We start from the raw sequence: 17,424 nt of genomic DNA on the forward strand, positions 1-17,424 counted from the left end.
AAGTTGGATCACAAAAGTCTCTGGGGTGTTAATATTAGTGATTTATTTTATCACAAGACAAAAGGTATCAAGAAAGGAAAAAACTTCAGTATGAATCACATTTTGTCAGCATCTTTTGGTGCCCAAGGCATAATTTCTAGTGATATTGTCTCATCAGCTGGATCACCCCCTCACTGACTAATGTCCAAAAGCAAAGGTCCAAAATTATTAATGAAAATTATAATGAGAAAGGGCTACATATTTGATCTAATTCAACGTCAAGGTACATCTGAAGGAAAATGGATATGCTTTGGCTGTTAACCAGTTGACTGGTTCCTGGTAAAGGTGACTGAACATATAAATGAATTCCTGGGGTTGTATGTAGAGGAGGAAGCTCTGTAGGGATACTGTGGGGTGTGCGCAGGGGAAAGAAGCAAAAACCTGGTACTAAGCCTCTTCTTCCCCTCTTCCCCCCCCCATGCCTCCTCCCCCCAATGCAGACACTTTGTACCAGGAGGACTCTTCCTGTTGTGCACATGATCAAACTTTGTTCCATCAGAGATTATTTGTGTTTCTTGTGTAGGTATTGGAGACCTGTGTGAAAAACTGTGGCCATCGCTTCCATGTCCTAGTGGCAAACCGAGACTTCATAGATGGTGTTCTGGTGAAAATCATCTCACCCAAGAACAATCCTCCCACCATTGTACAGGATAAAGTACTAGCCCTGATTCAGGTATGCAAGTCAGCTCTTCAGTTCTTTACACCAGCTCTGAGATGAGGGCTGTCTCGCTGAGCACTGTACAGTGCTGAGCATGGTGTTAGTGCTAAATGTATAATGGCAAACCCACAATGAAATGGGAGGCACTAATATATGAAGTTTAGGGGCAGAACTTACCTAGGGGAAAATGCCTTCTCAATTCTGAGTACACAGGATTCTTTAAAGACACCACTTTGGTAATGAGTGTGGTTTTTTTTTAAAGGCAGCACATCTACTGGTTAGACAGGCGACCTAGAAGTTAGTGACCTATATTCTGTTTCCAACCCTAATTGCCTCACTGTGTGAGGTTAGACAAGCCGTTTTAGCAGCACATTCTGCTGTCAATGTTTTTTAAATAGTGCAAGATCAGTCTTTAATCTCTCTCTGCTCCATTTCCCTGTCTGAAAATGGGACTACTTTTCCATCTTTAATAAGCCCTTTGTACTTCTATAAGTAACATACATCAAAAGATCTCATTTCCTCTGCTTGCTCTGCAGCAGCAGCTTACTCTCATACTGTTTCCTGAACTGTCAGCTCCTTGCCCAAAGTGGTAAAGGTCAGAAGTGCACATCTGCCACCTTTTTGTATGCTGCACAAAAAGGTAAACAAAGCCGTGCTAATTTCATGTCCCATTAGAATTGCATGAAGAAACACTGGTGCTGGAGGAAACTTGACAGTCATAGGAAGCTTTATTTGCAAGCTTCTACTAGGCTATTACAAAGTTACAAACTTTGTATATTAAAAGCTACAGTATATAAAGGTGCTGTGGTGGTCCTTGGTGGGAATAGGTTTACAGGCACGTAATACAGTTTTCAAAACATGTCTTTAATTTGAGCGGGGAAATGGGCTACTGAATCTCTAGTTGTTTCTCGGGTGGTACGTATTTAACGCATATACAGGAACATAAATGAAGCTACTAAGACTTACTAAATAATTTATATTTTTTTTAAACAGAAAATAAATTGGGTGGAAGACTTAGGAGTGGACTGCATAGGTGCTTCAGAGGCCTCTTCGCCCTCCCTTCCACCCCACTGCTACTTCCATAAATAATGCAACTTTAATAGAACTATTTAAAAGAGACTCCTCTTAGTCCGAGTGAGCCTTCACACGTCCCCTCCCTTCGGTGGGAAAGCCGACGGGTGAAGTCACAGTACAATAATCTGTATTATGTGCTATTAATAGAAACTTCTGAACACCATAGTGTGTTTATTTCCTTACTAAGGCTTCTACAGTGTTTTTTTAGGATGCTGGCTAACTTGATACCAGATTCACGTTGTTGCCATCCATTAATAGAACTAGAGTGGAACAGTGGTTTGAAGCCAGAGTCATTGCTCTCTATAGTTACATATATTTATATCTGAATAGACCTAGTTCGGTGGGGTTAAAAACCTTCATTGGCTCAGAATCCGAAATGCCTTTTGGTGTATGCAGAATGGAAATTGTGAAGAGTTGCCTGTAGTTGGCTCCTCTCACAACGGCTTTGTTTTGTCAGAGGTGATGAGTGACTTTGTTTTCTAGATTGTCGGATAATTCAGAGAAAGGGACTACGGAAGTACTTCTCAGCTCTCTGATGGGGGCACACAAACATGGAATATCCTTCTTCTCATCCAGCTTTCTTCAGCTTTAAGACTCAATTTTTGTTCTCTGATCCAAGGGGTTGCTGTCTCTTCCCAGCTCCACTCTATTATAGCGTTTTAATGGCCCACACTTCCCCTCTTCTGTAGGCTTATGATTTAATAATAGGGAATGTTAATGCCTATACAAGTGAGGACTAATAGCATAAGCTAGAAGTATGGGAATGTGCTGTGCAAACATCTCCTGAAGCAACCCTTGCTGTTATACTCCTGTGTCTTTCCTGAGTGTGGATTGCTGCAAATTGGATGATGGCTTTATGTCCCCATCTTAAAACTAGTTAGGTAGTTTGTGCCCCTTACTGCTGTTGGGAAGCTGTTCCAGAACCTCCCTCCTCTGATGGTTGGAAACCTTATTCTAATTTCTAGCCTAACTTTAGTCATGGCCAGTTTTATATTCATTTGTTCTTGTGCCAACATTGTTCTGTAGCTTAAATAGCTCTTCTCCTGCCCTGCGGTTTACTCCCTGATGTATTTGTCAGCCTTCATTTTGCAAGGCTAAACAAGCCAAGCTGTTTTAGTCTCCACTAATAAAATTGGCTTTCCATTCCCCCAATCATTCTCCCAGCCCCTCTCTGAAGATGTTAGTTTGAATCCATCTTCCTTGAACATCCGTGACTAGAATGGTACACAGTACTCCAGCTGAGTTCTTCTCAGTACCTTGTACAATGGCATTAACAGTACTACCAGTACTACATTAACTATCCCTGTCGGTACTGGAAATAGCTCACCTGGCAGCTCTAGGTGCTACAGTCATACAAATAATGTTGTACTGACTAAGTTGGCCATAACGTGTAGTATGGCCTCTATAGTCAACCAACAGATTTCACAACATTTTTAATTTATTCCTAGAGTGTCAATTAAAACTGTATTTTATAGAATACAGCTCTCGCCTGTATCAGGTGCTCACAAGATCAAATCTAGCAGGGTTAGGGCCTGCACTGTGCCACACTACAACTTTTGGAAATAGGAGTTCAGTAGTTCTGCTATTTGGATGTGGGGTGAACCGAAGTTCTTTCTGCCCGGCTGTGCCACTGTCCAGGTGAAAGCTGGACCCCTCAAAAAAAAACAAACAAAAAAAAAGTTCAAATCAAAAGGCAAGATTTAAAGACTGGAGATGATTCAATGGGGAGGGAGATCCACACAGGCAGAGCAGCACAAATTAGTGTCTCTCCTTTCTGCAGGGATGGAGAGTTGCAGAAGAAAGGCCAGATTAGCAGGTAGAAGAGTAGGAAGCCACAGAGCTAGGGGTGATGTGAGCTCACTAATTTTGAATTGGATGCAGAAATAGAGGAAGCCAGTTAAGCAGGGGTGCAATTGTCCCTCTTCCTGGGGAACCAAACCATAGTGAGAGCTCTGTGCAGCAATGCAGTGCACATGGGGTGGTACTCGGAGCGTGAGTCATTCTGTGCAATAGCTAAACAGAGCTCACCTGGGGCCGCTTGCGTTTCACTCTATTAGTTAATGGCCAACAGAAAGATAGAGTGGAAAATGCTATTCTATAGAAATGGATTTAAACTGCCTCTCATGTAAATTACAAACATCAGGACAGTACAAGATTAGTTACTTCTGCAACAAGGATGCTTCTGTTGTAATTAAGGAAGCTTCCTTGAAACTGACCTTTGAAAACTGAGTGGCTCTTGCCAATTGGAAATAGTTTCTCCTGCTGAAATGGGATCGGTGGAACTCCCATTGCATCTGAACAATCAGTGCAATTAATTTACTGTAACAGTACTGGGAAGCAGAACTGTTAGCCTCCAAGAAATGATGGATTCTTCACTTGGTATATAGGGTACTAAATACAATTTCCTTGAAGTGAGCAGAGTAAGAGTGTAAGTCAAATACTTAATCTTATTTTTAATCTATTTTACCCTTGATTGAAGTGATGGCTGAAAACTTTTTTGGGGTGAAAATAGTCAAAGTATTTTTTCAGAAAATGACTACATGGTGAGCATTCGTGGAGAACTTACTCCCATCTTACCCACATTTCTCTGAATAGCTCTCTGATTGAACAGTAGTTCTTTACCTTCCATGTGGCTTCTTCCACACGAAAAGCCGTGTGGACCAAACTTTTAATGAAAGTAGGGTCTTTTGGAATATAACCTAAGAGATCTTCATGTGTGCACTTAAATTATCCTTTGCCTTTTATTGCATTTCTTAGGAATTACTTCTGTCTCAATGTTTATTGCAGGGCTGGAGTTAAGTATGAGGGCAAATATCAATGTACCACCAAATGTAACTAAATGAGTGCATTAACTGCTTCTGCCTATGTAATTATTTGGGACTGCTAGCCACTGTGAATCCCCATTTATGTTCTGTTTGTTGCTTGACCATCTGGGTAGTAACTCAGAATCTTTCAATAAGCTTTAATATTGAAAGTCTCCTTTGAGACTGAAATTCATGAATGCGTTTCTGGTTTGGATCCGAGTTGTGTGACATAATAATTAATAATGACCAAAAGAGGTAGAAGGGAACTTGCAGATCATATGGAAGTCTAATGAATAATCCTGTGTATTGTTTTCCAGGCTTGGGCAGATGCATTTCGAAGTAGCCCTGACCTAACTGGAGTAGTGCATATTTATGAAGAACTCAAAAGGAAAGGGATAGAGTTTCCTATGGCAGATCTTGATGCTTTGTCTCCAATACACACACCACAGAGGGTAAGCTGCAGTGAAGCATTTTCCAGGGCCATATAAATAATTGGATACTACTCTTCTGCTCTTTTCCTCAGCTATTGATTTATGAAACTTGCCCCAAACTTTCTCAGACCTGGATGGCCTTTGTAATAGTAAAAAGGAATGGAAACCAATAAGGGAACTGGGTTGACAGGCTGATAAACTACTGGCATCTCCTTGAGACAAAAATCAGTGCAGGAACAGAATGAGTTTGAAGGCATTTTATACACTTGTTCTGTACTGAATATTGTGATGTCTCACCAAACTGCCACACAAATTTAACTAATCTGCTCAGGACCAGCCCTGTCAGGATCTATTGTTGAGTTAATTCTCTCTCCCCCAGAGAGGACAATTGTTTCTGTTGATATGGTGGCACTGCCTTCAATGAATCTTGTGCATATGAACAAAGAAGGCCTGACTTTCAAAGGTTGCAAGCCAGAGTTCTACATTTTGTGTACTTTTTATTTTGCTTTACACAATTCATGGGGGAACATCACGAGAAACCAGTAGACGTCCCCCACTTTCAAAGGTGCTAAGCAACCACAGCTCCCGTTGACTTTGTGTGAACCGCAGGCACTCAGTACCTTTGACAATCAGAGCCTACAAACTTGACTCAGCTATTACTGTTGGAAAGTAAACTTACTGATCGCAAATATTCAGACTGTTCACTATGAAACTGTATGGCAATGCAATAATATAGCTGCAGATTTAGATACACAGAAAAAGGAAATGCACTTATGGTTGTGACAGCAAAGTAAATTACCTGCAATGTGTGTGTAGCAAATGATTTTGTAAAATGTGACTTCATTTCTAGGCTACGTTCCTTTCACTCTCTGACCTTTGTTTTTATTTTCCTTCTTGCCTTTCTTGTGGAGGAAAACTGGAACTAAAAGTTACGGATTGGGACAGAAGAGATGAACGTACCTTGTCATTGCTATTCCACATTTGTGCTCTGATAGGTCGGCTTGTATTCCATAACAAAAATGGACCTTTTCCTGAAGGTGGAGCTATGGCCTGTATTTGGGCATATTGCCTTAGGGTTGATGCAAACCAAGCACTGTCAGCATTCAGCATTTGAACCCTTTCTTTTTCTGGTGTAACAGAGTGTTCCTGAAGTAGATCCAGCAGCAAATATGCATGTGTCCCAGTCCCAGCAAAAGACGAGCACGAGTTCCTATTCATCCCCATCTCCTACTGCATATCCAGCTCCTCAGGCCCCATCTCTGAATGTGACTGGTCCCATCACTGCCAATTCTGAGCAGGTACTGGGATATAATTCTGGTTATTTCAAGTGAATAGGTGAGTAAGGCTCTTAGCTTAGTAAATCAGCCTGTCGTCATAGTCATCTATTTTAATTTTTCTGAAGGTAAGTTTTAGTTGCAACCGAGACCTGGTTTTGTCTAGTGACCATTTCTCCTGTTGTGGATTGTGAAATCAATCTGCCTTTAAGGCTGTAAGAAAGTTGTGATTTTTGTTGTTTAAATGTTGTGGCCACGATTGGTTAAAGTTGTAGTTCAAGGCATGTAGCCTGCCTTCCAAAGCAGGGCAGCAGCACAGAAGAGACGTGATGTGTCCTGCATGGTTCTCAAAGGCAAGCGTGGCAGTGGCTGGAGTGGGCCAGATTTGAGTGGTGGTGTGACCTTGTCCAACAGGTTGCGACACCACTTGCTCAGATTACACCCAGCCATCCTTCTGCCATGGCGGGAAGGGAGGGCAGGCCTAAAGTGATGATTGGCTTTGCAACCTGGTGCAGGGGATTGTAGCATCACTCAAATTTGCAGCAGTTGTAAAAGGTTTTAAAAGGTATTAAAAGTTGTGCAATTTTCTTACAGCTATCTTAGATACACACATGTGAGCCCTATTACTGTACTATCTGAGCATCTCAGTCTTTTAATGTGTCCATCCTCCCAGCCCCTGTGTGGTAGGTAAGTCTTACTATTCCCGCCTCATGGATGGGGAACAAAGGCACAGAGAGACTAAACAACTTGGCCAAGCTTGTAAAGGGAGTCTGTGCTAGAACTGGGAACTGAATTTGGAGCTCTCAAGTCCCAAGCTAGCACCCTAACCATTGGCCCATCTTTCCTGTGAGATGAAATGAATGCAACTTCAAAATGGAAAAGCCCTGATCAAGAGGTCATGCCTCCTTTTCCCCTCATCCATCTGCATTTTGAGAGAAGAGTGTAATGTTTTGTAGCATAATTTGGTTTAATTTAGCTGCTCTTCTTGTTTGCTTCCATGTTTCCATCCAATTGTTAGCACAGCTGGCTTTGTCATGGTGATGAATACCTAAGCCTGGCAGGATTTGATTTCAATCCACAGAGGTCAGTAAACGTCGATTTCAGCTGACACTGAAATCGACAAAAAAAATCAATTGGTAACAGTTGGTGCGCCTTCAGGGAGAGGGTGTCCCAGCCCTGCAGCAGCACAGGGAGCCCTCTGCAGTCCTGCTGTCATGGGAGTGAGGGAGCAGGGTCGCTGGGGCTCCCTGCGCTGCCACAGGGCCAATGAACCCAGACTTTGCAGGCACAAGGTGCAGGGAAGTCTGCTGTCCTGGCGCGGAGGAGCAGAGACCTCCTGGCCAAGATTGCAAGGGGGTGTTGTGGGCCACTGCGGAGGCCACCTTGCTGCTGAATGGCTCCATCCCCAGGCAGGAGCCATTCAGCAACAGGAGTGTCTCCGTCCTTGTGGCTCTGGCTGGGGGTATCTTTCTGCCCCATCAGGACCACAGCTTTCCCCACACCGTGTGCATTGTGATTGAATGTCACCAGCTTTCCAGCAGCACAGGGAGCCATCTGCAACCCTAATCCCAACCCTACCACCCCTTAATTTCCAGCAACTGTAAAAATAACAGTAGTTAAAAATCAAAAAAAGTCTCAAAAATAAAACTGAATATTAATTGTTGAAATTAGAGAAAACAAAAAATCGAATTCTGTCAAGCCTGTTAATTCTGCCACGTCCTTCATAGCTTCTTTCTTCATCACCGGTCTAAAATTTACATTACTCTAGATAAGTAAGCTTCTTTATGATGACATATAGTAGCCTCTCTGTGATCTCCAATGACAAGCATCAGATGTACTGCTCCCAAGTCAAATCGCAGAAGCAGGGGAGTTGCAGAGCCAGTTCTTAAAAATGTTCTGCTTAACACTGAAAGGTAATATGGTCCTTGCTTTCCCTTCTCCCCAAAAACAGATCGCCCGGCTGCGTAGTGAACTGGATATTGTTCGTGGGAACACAAACGTGATGTCTGAAATGTTAACAGAAATGGTTCCTGGACAGGAGGATTCATCGGACCTTGAGTTACTACAGGTAAGTGTGTTTTCCAGCAAATCTGTTCCTGCAGCCTGGCATGATAGGGTTTCCTTTTCCTACACTCCACTTCAGTTCCTTGGTTTGCCTGGTTCTGTATTGGAGGTGTCCTTGTGTCTGGACTCCTTAACAAGCAATAGTCATGCTTTTTGGATGCTTTTGTGCAATTGAGGTATGTGATGAAACACTCAAGGCAACCTTAGTCCTGTTCTGTGAACTTTACGTGCTCCTTTCGCTAATGCTGTGATATGGAACCCAAAGAAAGAACTGACATTGGAGGAAGGCCAATGCAATTTGTACTTCAGCAAATACTCAGGATCATCTTTATAATGGCTGAAAGACCCAAATCCTGACAGAGCACCAACCTATTGTCTGTTCCATGATGGATTAAATTTTACCAAGGGATACTGTCAATTCTTCATCACGTGAAATCGTTAAATCCAGACTGTGTATGTCTCTTTCTAAAAGGTACTCTAGCTCAACCAGAAGTTATGGGCTTGATGTAGGAAACTGTTTGATGTTCTCTGGCTTGTGCTGTGCATTTCAGACTAGGTAATCATAATGGCCCATCTGGATCTGAATCAACTGTGGTCCAGATGAGCCAGCCTTACTGGGACTAAGTTCATCTCCCAGGCTTCATGTCTTGTTCCCCAAGCCAGCAATGGTTAAGGGCACTATTGGGGCAGTGCACTCAGTTTGGGGGCAGGCAGGTAGCAGTATACAAACATGAAGTAAACAAGGTCTCTGCCCTGAGAAACTGATGAGCTGACTTTCCACCTCCTGTCCCTGTTCCTGTAGTTGCCTTCTTTGGAAGAGAAGGCATCGTCTCATCACTGGACCAGTGGGAGGATGGGCCCCCCTTCCCCCCTCCCCCCCCCCCAGTGGCACAATGGGAGCAAGGCAGGGAATTGCTTTCTGTGATGCACTAGAGTTTGAAGTTGGTCCAAACACTGCTCTCTCCGATGCAGCAGCAGTGTGTGTTGTCGCGGAGCCATCATGGCAGCTGATGAGACACTTTACAATAGATAAAGAGCCTTTCAGCTACTAAGTCGTTTGGATTGGATTGATCAAAACAAAAGCAGCTTCCAGGACACTGTGGCAGACCAAAACAGCACAGAACCATTTGTTTACATTTATAAACCACCATGAAAATCCTGACCCAGTGTAATCTCATCTAACTCTGAGGTTAGAGAAATGATCACACAGTGAAGTGTGACAGTAGTGATTCTTTATTCAGACTGGTTCTCTCCAGCTGATGCAGCCTAAATCTGGGTCACTGAGGAAAGAGACTATTTTTGACTTTTAAAGAAGGAAAGGTGTGAGCTGGATACTTATATGTGAAGGAGTTTTTTGCTTTGAGGTTTTATATAGTCATGCTTCTTAAATAGTTCCTGACATTTTCCTTCACAATTAAATGTAAACAGCCTGCCTAAGAGCCAAGTCTGAGCAGAATAGATAGAGACTGTCAGCCCTATCCACTATGGCAGCAAGCAAACCTCTGAAATGTCACAATCTGCTTCTAAAGTGATGGGATCAAAACTGACATTGGAGAACATGTTCCTCAAGCTGTTAAGGCAGCTGGATTGCATGAAGTGAAATTTATCCAGAGCTTAGAATGTCAGAGCAAACAAGGAAAACAAACACATTTTGCTTTCATCCCAAAGGTTATGTACCAACAAGTCATCCTTGTTTAGTGCTGAATTTCCTCTCTGGGGATGGGTGGGAGAAGAGGTGGGACATGATTTCGTTGAAAAGCTTATGCTCATTGGAGTAAAACTGGGGTCTCACCAGTAGCGCCAGGCAGCTCTCCTGATATGTCAGTTTTAACCTCTGGTCCATAGAACTGCAACCCCGTGCCCTCTGAGACTGCCAGAGGTGAAAGAGTACACCCATTCATTGGTGATGGCAGAGAAAGCAGGAGATCACCTAACTAAGGCAAACTAGAACCTATATCCCTTGGGGTGAAAGACTTCTACAGTGCACACATCTATGCAGCCTAGCCTTTAAGGTTCTCTCCTTAATCACTCACTGCTCTGGGTTACATCCTATCAGTGGACACACTGAGCATGATGAGACTCCACTATTTGGTGTTGCGTAATACTACTATCCAGAATGTGTCCACATGTAGTTCAGCAATGTGTGTAGTGTTTGTGTTTGTTTCCATAATACATGGTCACACTTCATACTGTGTGCCTCCACTTTCCCAGCTGCTGGGGTGTTCTTTTTTCACTGTGTCTAGACAGACCAGTGGCAAATACCAGTGATCGCTTTCCCATGCTCCTAAGCCCCACAGAACAATACCTTTGGTGCGTTGTGCTGCTAGGCAGAAAACCTGGTGTCTCCATTCTGGGAGGCCCGTGCTGTAGTATGCTTGCTATTTCTGAAAATAATCCACAGGTATTTAATTTTAAAAAACTCTTTGCCATGTACTTATGATTAAAGAAGAACTGGACACAGAGTCATAAATAGGCCTTCAAGGTTTTAGACCATGGTCCTTCTGAAGTATATGTTCTCTTGGGTGGCATTTATTCTTCCATAATCCACATTGTGTTAGTACTTCTCAGTTGACTGAGAACCCTGAGCCACTGATGCATGTGGCTGCAAACAGAGCCCAAGCAAATATACTTGTTCTTCACTGGTTATCGTAATACAGGTGTGTGCAATTTATTTCCTTAGGAATTGAACCGAACCTGTAGAGCTATGCAACAGAGGATTGTGGAACTTATCTCCCGAGTGTCCAATGAAGAAGTCACGGAGGAACTGCTGCATGTGAATGATGATTTAAATAACGTCTTCCTCAGATATGAGAGGTGCGACACCTTTTCCAGTAGTCCTATTTACTCCCACATTTTGGGTTTTCTCACAAATGGAGGACAAATTATTAAGCATCCGATAAGATGAAACACAAAGCAAATGGGAGGAACTGGACCAAGAAACTTGTATGAAGAATTCATATGTTCTCCGTTGTGATTGGCCTTAAATTCCTCCACGTCCCCAAGAAGGCTTACAGATACTGGTTTTAAAAGCTGCTGAGATTTTTTTTCATAGCCACTTGAATTTTAGTTTATTTTAGAATCGCAAAAAAGAGAACTGATTTGAGTGTAGCTGTGTCTTCTCAAAGCACTGGCTTGTAAAAATTGCAGATAAGGGCTAGGCTCCTACCTTTTAAATTCAAAACCAGAAATGTGTTTTTAAAATTAGGAGACTGATTGCTATTACATTACATACCTTACTAAATGTAGCACTCTTGGGGAAAGTTTAATCTTTCTCTGATTGACTGGTGCAGGAGGCAAACCTATTAAAAAAAAGGATGCTTGTCTCCCCTACTGATAACACAAGCCTCGTTTATAAAAAGCTTTTAAAAAATAAATTAGACTCTAGCTGTCTGATTTTGTGCTGTCACAGGAAAACTGCACGTTGATGCAAAAAATCTGTATCCCCCAATCCATTTCACCTAGCCTTTTGCACCAGACTCTTCACAATTTCCAAACTAGAATTGTTCTTCATGCTCTGAACTGGGACAGTTCAGCATCTGTGAGCAGGATTTTACAAGTAGCGAATTGTAAATGTCTCTGATTAAGGCTCAGAATGAGACTGATCACTGGTAAAATGGTGAAACTTCAAACATTTTTCTCCATCTCTGATCTCACTGAATGGGGTTAAGCTTATTATTGCATTTTTACACCTAAAGGTCAGCTGTGCAGTTGAAAAAAAAATTTGAAAAGAGCAAATAAATTGCAGAATCCTGCGTAGGTTTGAATATTTCAAGCATGTGAAAACCAGTTTATCCTCCTCCTCCTTTACCTCCATTATTCAGCGTTCAAAATTCCAGATGTTGATTTCTGGTGCCATTGATAACATAAAATGCAATCAGTGGATGCAAGCAGGAACTGACTCTTGAATTTAGAGCTTGTTAGTTAAGAGGAGAAAGTGGCTTGTAAATCTTTCTAGTAAGAAATGTGTGCTGCTATGGGGATGCTTTCATTTTTGGGAGTAAGCAGAGGGGGACTTGATATTCCAGAGAAGCTGAGCATGCACAGCCTCCACAGACACTTACGGAAGTTTGGGCCTAAACTTCCCTTTATATTTCCACTTAATTAAAAATTTAGCTTCCACTGTTAGTTTAAGTATCAGAGGGATAGCCATGTTAGTCTGGATCTGTAAAAGCAGCAAAGAGTCCTGTGGCACCTTATAGACTAACAGAAGTATTGGAGCATGAGCTTTCGTGGGTGAATACCCACTTCGTCGGATGCATGTTAGTTTAAGAAATCTTTGCAGTTCACTCTGATATTGGCTTGCTGGCAGAAGGCCCATGGTATTGAATGAACATGCACAGGTCCGGACTTTCATCCTGGGTGGAGGGCGTTGGAAGTTTCTAATTAATCTTTATTCAGAAACAGGCTGACTTTAAAATGTTTTGTTGGGTTTCATAATAAGGAAAGAGGGTGATAGATGGCTTTTATAAAGGGAAATCATGCCTCGCTAATCTATTAGAATTCTTTGAGAGGGTCAACAAACATGTAGAAGGGTGATCCAGTGGATACAGTGTACTTAGACTTGCAGAAAGCCTTTGACAAGGCTCTGAATCAAAGCAAGCACTCACTGGTTAAGCTGGAAGGTCCTCTTGTGGATCAACAACAGGCTAAAAGATAGGAAACAAAGGGTAGGAATAAATGGTTAGTTTTCAGAATGGAGAGAGGTAAATAGTGGTGTCCCCCTGGGGTCTGTACTGGGACCAGTCCTATTTAACATATTCATAAGTGATCTGGAAAAAGGGGTAAACAGTGAGATGGCACAACTTGCAGATGATACAAACCTACTCAAGATAGTTAAGTCCCAGGCAGACTGCGAAGGGTTACAAAGGGATCTCACAAAACTGTGTGACTGGGCAACAAAATGTCAGGTGAAAATCAATGTTGATAAATTCAAAGCAGTGCACATTGGAAAACATAATCCAGACTAGACCTATAAAATGATGGGGTCTAAATTAGCCGTTACCACTCAAGAAAGAGATCTTGGAGTCAGTGTGATAGTTCTCTGAAAACATCTACTCAATGTGCAGCAGCAGTCAGACAAGCTAACTGAATGTTAGGAACCATTAGGAAAGGGATAGATAATAAGACAAAATATCAAAATGCCTCTATAAAAATCCATTGTACGCCCATACCTGGAATGCTGTGTGCTGATCTTGTTGCTGCATCTCAAAAAAGATATATTTAGAACTGGAAAATATACAGAGCAGGGCAACAAAAATGAGGGGTGTGGAACAGCTTCCATATGAGAAGAAATTAAAAAGACTGAGATTTTTTAGTTTGGAAAAATATGAAATCAGGTCTATAAAATCGTGCTGGTGTGGAGAAAGTAAATAAGGAAGTGTTGTTTACTCCTCATAACACAAGAACTAGGGACCACCAAATGAAATTTAATATGCAGCAGGTTTAAAACAAACAAAAGGAAGTATTTCTTCATACAACACACAGTCAGCCTATGGAACTCCTTGCCAGGGGATGTTGTGAAGGCCAAAATTATAAGTGTTCAAAAAAGAACTAGATACATTCATGTGGAATAGGTCCCTTAGCGGCTATTAGCCAGGGTGGTAAGAGATGCAGTCCCATCCTCTGAGTGTCCCTAGCCTCTGTTTGCCAGAAGCTGAGAGTGGAGGACAGCGGATGGATCACTTGATGATTATCTGCTCTGTTCATTCCCTCTGAAGCATGTGGCATTGGCCACTGTTGGAGGACAGGATACTAGGCTAGATGGACCATTGATCTGACCCAATATGGCCATTCTTAGATCTGCATGAGGGCAACCCTGGAGAGTAGGGAAGATCCATTTTTAGTGACTGTTAAGGCTTAGTCTGGGCTACAGACATACAGCTAGTGGAAACAAATGACCCTGCCCAGCCAGGCTTTTTCCTCTAATCAATTTATTTTAGCTGAAGTGGTTTATTTTGTGCTTGGGGAGTGTCTGCCTGGGTATTGGCCCTGAGCAGCTGCTGAGTACTGGGGAGTGTTTAGACAAGGGGACGGACCCATGAGATGTTGAGAGAGATGAGGTTTGCAGAAGCACTGAATGTACTGTAGCGTGCTCCTTGGGCAGAGCTGTGCTAGGGTGCTGCTCTGCAAAGCAGGAAATGCTTGGGGAGGGGCGTGTACAGACGTTTTTTGGGTGATGGGGAGCTCCTGGATGGGAGCAAGACTTTTTAGTACTCAACTCTCCGGTCAGGGGTATTACCCTTCTGGCTCCAAGTTCTCCTACCTCGTTTCTTCGGAAAACCCTGTCAAGTGGCAGTTGATGAAGGGAAACTGTACTCTTCCCTTCACGCTGCTTACCCTGGATGTACTGGCTTCCATGTGCTGTAAGAGCAAATTAGTCAACACTATCCCTGCTGGAGCCCAAGAACACAACCTCTGTAATAGTTTCCTTTCTTCCTTCATAGCAGCTGGGAGATCCCACCAGAAGACAAGGAAAGCTATCTTTACCCTCACAGACATGTCCTGGCTTTGTCTTGAACTTGACTGGCTTAGAGTGCATGTGTTTGATAGTCTCTCTTGTTTTATAACAGGTTTGAACGGTACAGATCAGGCCGTTTGGCACAAAGCGCCACTAATGGAGTAAGTATCCAGTTCACCTTCTACAGGCGTGGTACGCTCAGAGGAAACTTCTGCCAAACACACACTGAGTGTCTGTGTTGTAACACTAGTTATGGTGGAGAACATTTCCATGACTGAGTGGTATTGAATGTACAAAATGAGGTGAAAGAGAGGCCTTTTGGGGCTTAGCTCTTACTATTGCACGGCTCCAAAGCTAAAGGTGGCGCAGAAACAGAAGGCAACTTAACTAATTCGGAGGTAATAGGGGAGATGTGTGAGCGGTTTTTCAAGGCTATGTTGGCTGGGATAATACCATAAAAGCAAGCCAGATGTTGAGCCCATACTGCTTTTTGTGCAGTGACCCAGCAAGATAGATATCTTTTCTGTCTACTTGTGTTGCATTCATAGTCTAAAGGCCTAATTAAAATACTCCCGTTTGCAACAGCTTTCCACAGAGGGCTGTTTTTGGAAGCATCCATCATTCTTCTTCTATTTTGTCTCTGTTATAATTGTTTGGCAGGAGTATAACCTACCATCTTGACTGTCCCAACAGGTGCTGAGTGAAGTGACGGAGGATAATTTAATAGATCTGGGCCCTGGTTCCCCAGCTGTTGTGAGCCCAATGGTAGGGAGCACAGCACCTCCAACTTCACTTTCCTCGCAACTTGCAGGGCTTGGTAAGTACCTAGTTTTTAAAGGGCAGATCAGCATGGAACAGAAGCTACATATGACGAGTCCCTATCCACTCTGTGGTGGGCCTACATTTGGGTCACTGGGTTAACAAGTGCCTGGATTTTGTTTGAGGTAGTAGTTACTGATAGCAGCCTGGTGACATTAAGAAGAGCTGGGGGTAAAAAGCATTGTCCAGTGGTTAGAAAAGGAAATGGATGTGGGCTTTAGTCTGTCACCGATTCACTCTGTAACCTTGGGCTATTCACTTAACCTCTGTGCTTCCATTTTCCTACCTGTAAAGCCAGGATATTACTCATTTACTTGCTCCAAACGGGTTTGAGACTTAGAAGCACTTTTACAAACTTTAATAGAAATCCTCAGATGAATGGTTCTCTCCAAGCACAAAATCTTGTGTTTTAAACTAAATGAGAGGGGTCTTGATCTGGTCATTCCATTTGACCTCTGCATTGGAGTCCCAGCCAATTTAACAATGGAGAGAAGCATAGGGCTAAGAACTATAGCTGAGAAGACTGGAATCCTTGCGCGAAATATTGTCCTCTTCTGAACCTTAAATAAACAGTATTGAACCTTACTGAACAGTAAATATTTCAGTGTGAGCATTTTTCAACAAAGAGAAATGCCAGCATTTGGAACTTGTTTTTCTGTATTAATGCAAGGGACACTGGGGTTTAAAACCAATTAAAATATAAAATTTGTAAAACATGGTGAAAAGATTAAAAACAGACACACCCCAAATCGTCACTGATAAAGTCTGCAGATGACACAAATGTTGGAAGAGTGTTAAATTAAGAGGACAGGTCACGAATACAGAGCGATTTGGATCACTTGGTGCAAGCAAACAATATGCATTTTAATATGGCCAAATGTAAAGTCATACATCTAGGAACAAAGAATGGGGGGGATGGGGCACTCTCTTCTGGGAAGCAGTGACTCTTCAAAATACTTGGGGTCACGGTGGATAATCAGATGAACATGTATGATGCTGCAGCCAAAAGGGCTAATGTGATCCTTGGATTTATAAACAGCGGAATATCGAGTAGGGGTAAGGAGGGTTATGTTACTGCTTTGTTTGGCACTGGTGCAACTGCTCCTGGAATACTGTGTCCAGTTCTGCTGTCCACAATTCAAGAAGGATGTAGGTAAATGCACACTGAAAATAATGCACACATTTTTAACAGGCTAATTAACCATTGGAACAACTTAATAAGAGTTATGGCAGATTTCACCATCACTGGCAATTTTTAAATCGAGATTGGATGCTTTTCCAAGAGAGAGGCTCTAGTTCAAACAGGGAATTAATTCTGGAAAGTCCTTTGCCCTGTGTTACACAGGAAGTCAGACTAGATGTCCCAGGAGTCCATTCTGGCTTTATCATCTATGAATCTATGATAATTGTTTTAAATTAGCTATGTGGCTGTGATTGCTCCCTTATCACTGACAGAACCATATGAAACCAATTGAATCTCAGTGCAAATTCATAATACAGAAAAATGCAAATGATTTTCTCTCATTCCATTAACTTTCTTCATCTCCTCACTTTCCTGCGTTTCTTTTTCCTCATTCTCTCCCTGCCTGGGTTCTCAGAAACATAACAAAACTGGGGGGTGAGAGGAGAGAAAGCAGCTTTTGTACTACTTAGGTGGTATAGTCTATATCATGGTTCTTGAGAGATGGGAAATCTCTCTCTATGCTACTCAGAGTAAAAACTCTGCTAGCAGCTACCATGTATAAACAGGACTGTGGCTAGTACAGTTTCAACCCTCTTGTGGACTGGGCCCAGAGGATGTCTC

At 42.5% G+C, this 17,424-nt stretch overlaps 1 protein-coding gene across 4 annotated transcripts in view; it reads left to right on the forward strand.

Moving 5' to 3' along the window:
- TOM1L2 (target of myb1 like 2 membrane trafficking protein) overlaps window positions 1-17,424 on the forward strand; it is a 62,400-nt gene that overhangs the window by 28,481 nt on the left and 16,495 nt on the right. For all 4 annotated transcript variants that reach the window (XM_050967871.1, XM_050967872.1, XM_050967874.1 and 1 more), the window contains exons 4-10: window positions 563-712; window positions 4,893-5,027; window positions 6,146-6,304; window positions 8,232-8,348; window positions 11,025-11,158; window positions 14,914-14,962; window positions 15,495-15,618. In XM_050967871.1, the coding sequence (XP_050823828.1) occupies window positions 563-712; window positions 4,893-5,027; window positions 6,146-6,304; window positions 8,232-8,348; window positions 11,025-11,158; window positions 14,914-14,962; window positions 15,495-15,618 (868 nt within the window). The remainder of the gene's footprint in view (window positions 1-562; window positions 713-4,892; window positions 5,028-6,145; window positions 6,305-8,231; window positions 8,349-11,024; window positions 11,159-14,913; window positions 14,963-15,494; window positions 15,619-17,424) is intronic.

Source organism: Gopherus flavomarginatus, chromosome 9 (assembly GCF_025201925.1).
Source record: "Gopherus flavomarginatus isolate rGopFla2 chromosome 9, rGopFla2.mat.asm, whole genome shotgun sequence".
In the NCBI taxonomy this organism is placed as follows: Eukaryota; Metazoa; Chordata; order Testudines; family Testudinidae; genus Gopherus; species Gopherus flavomarginatus.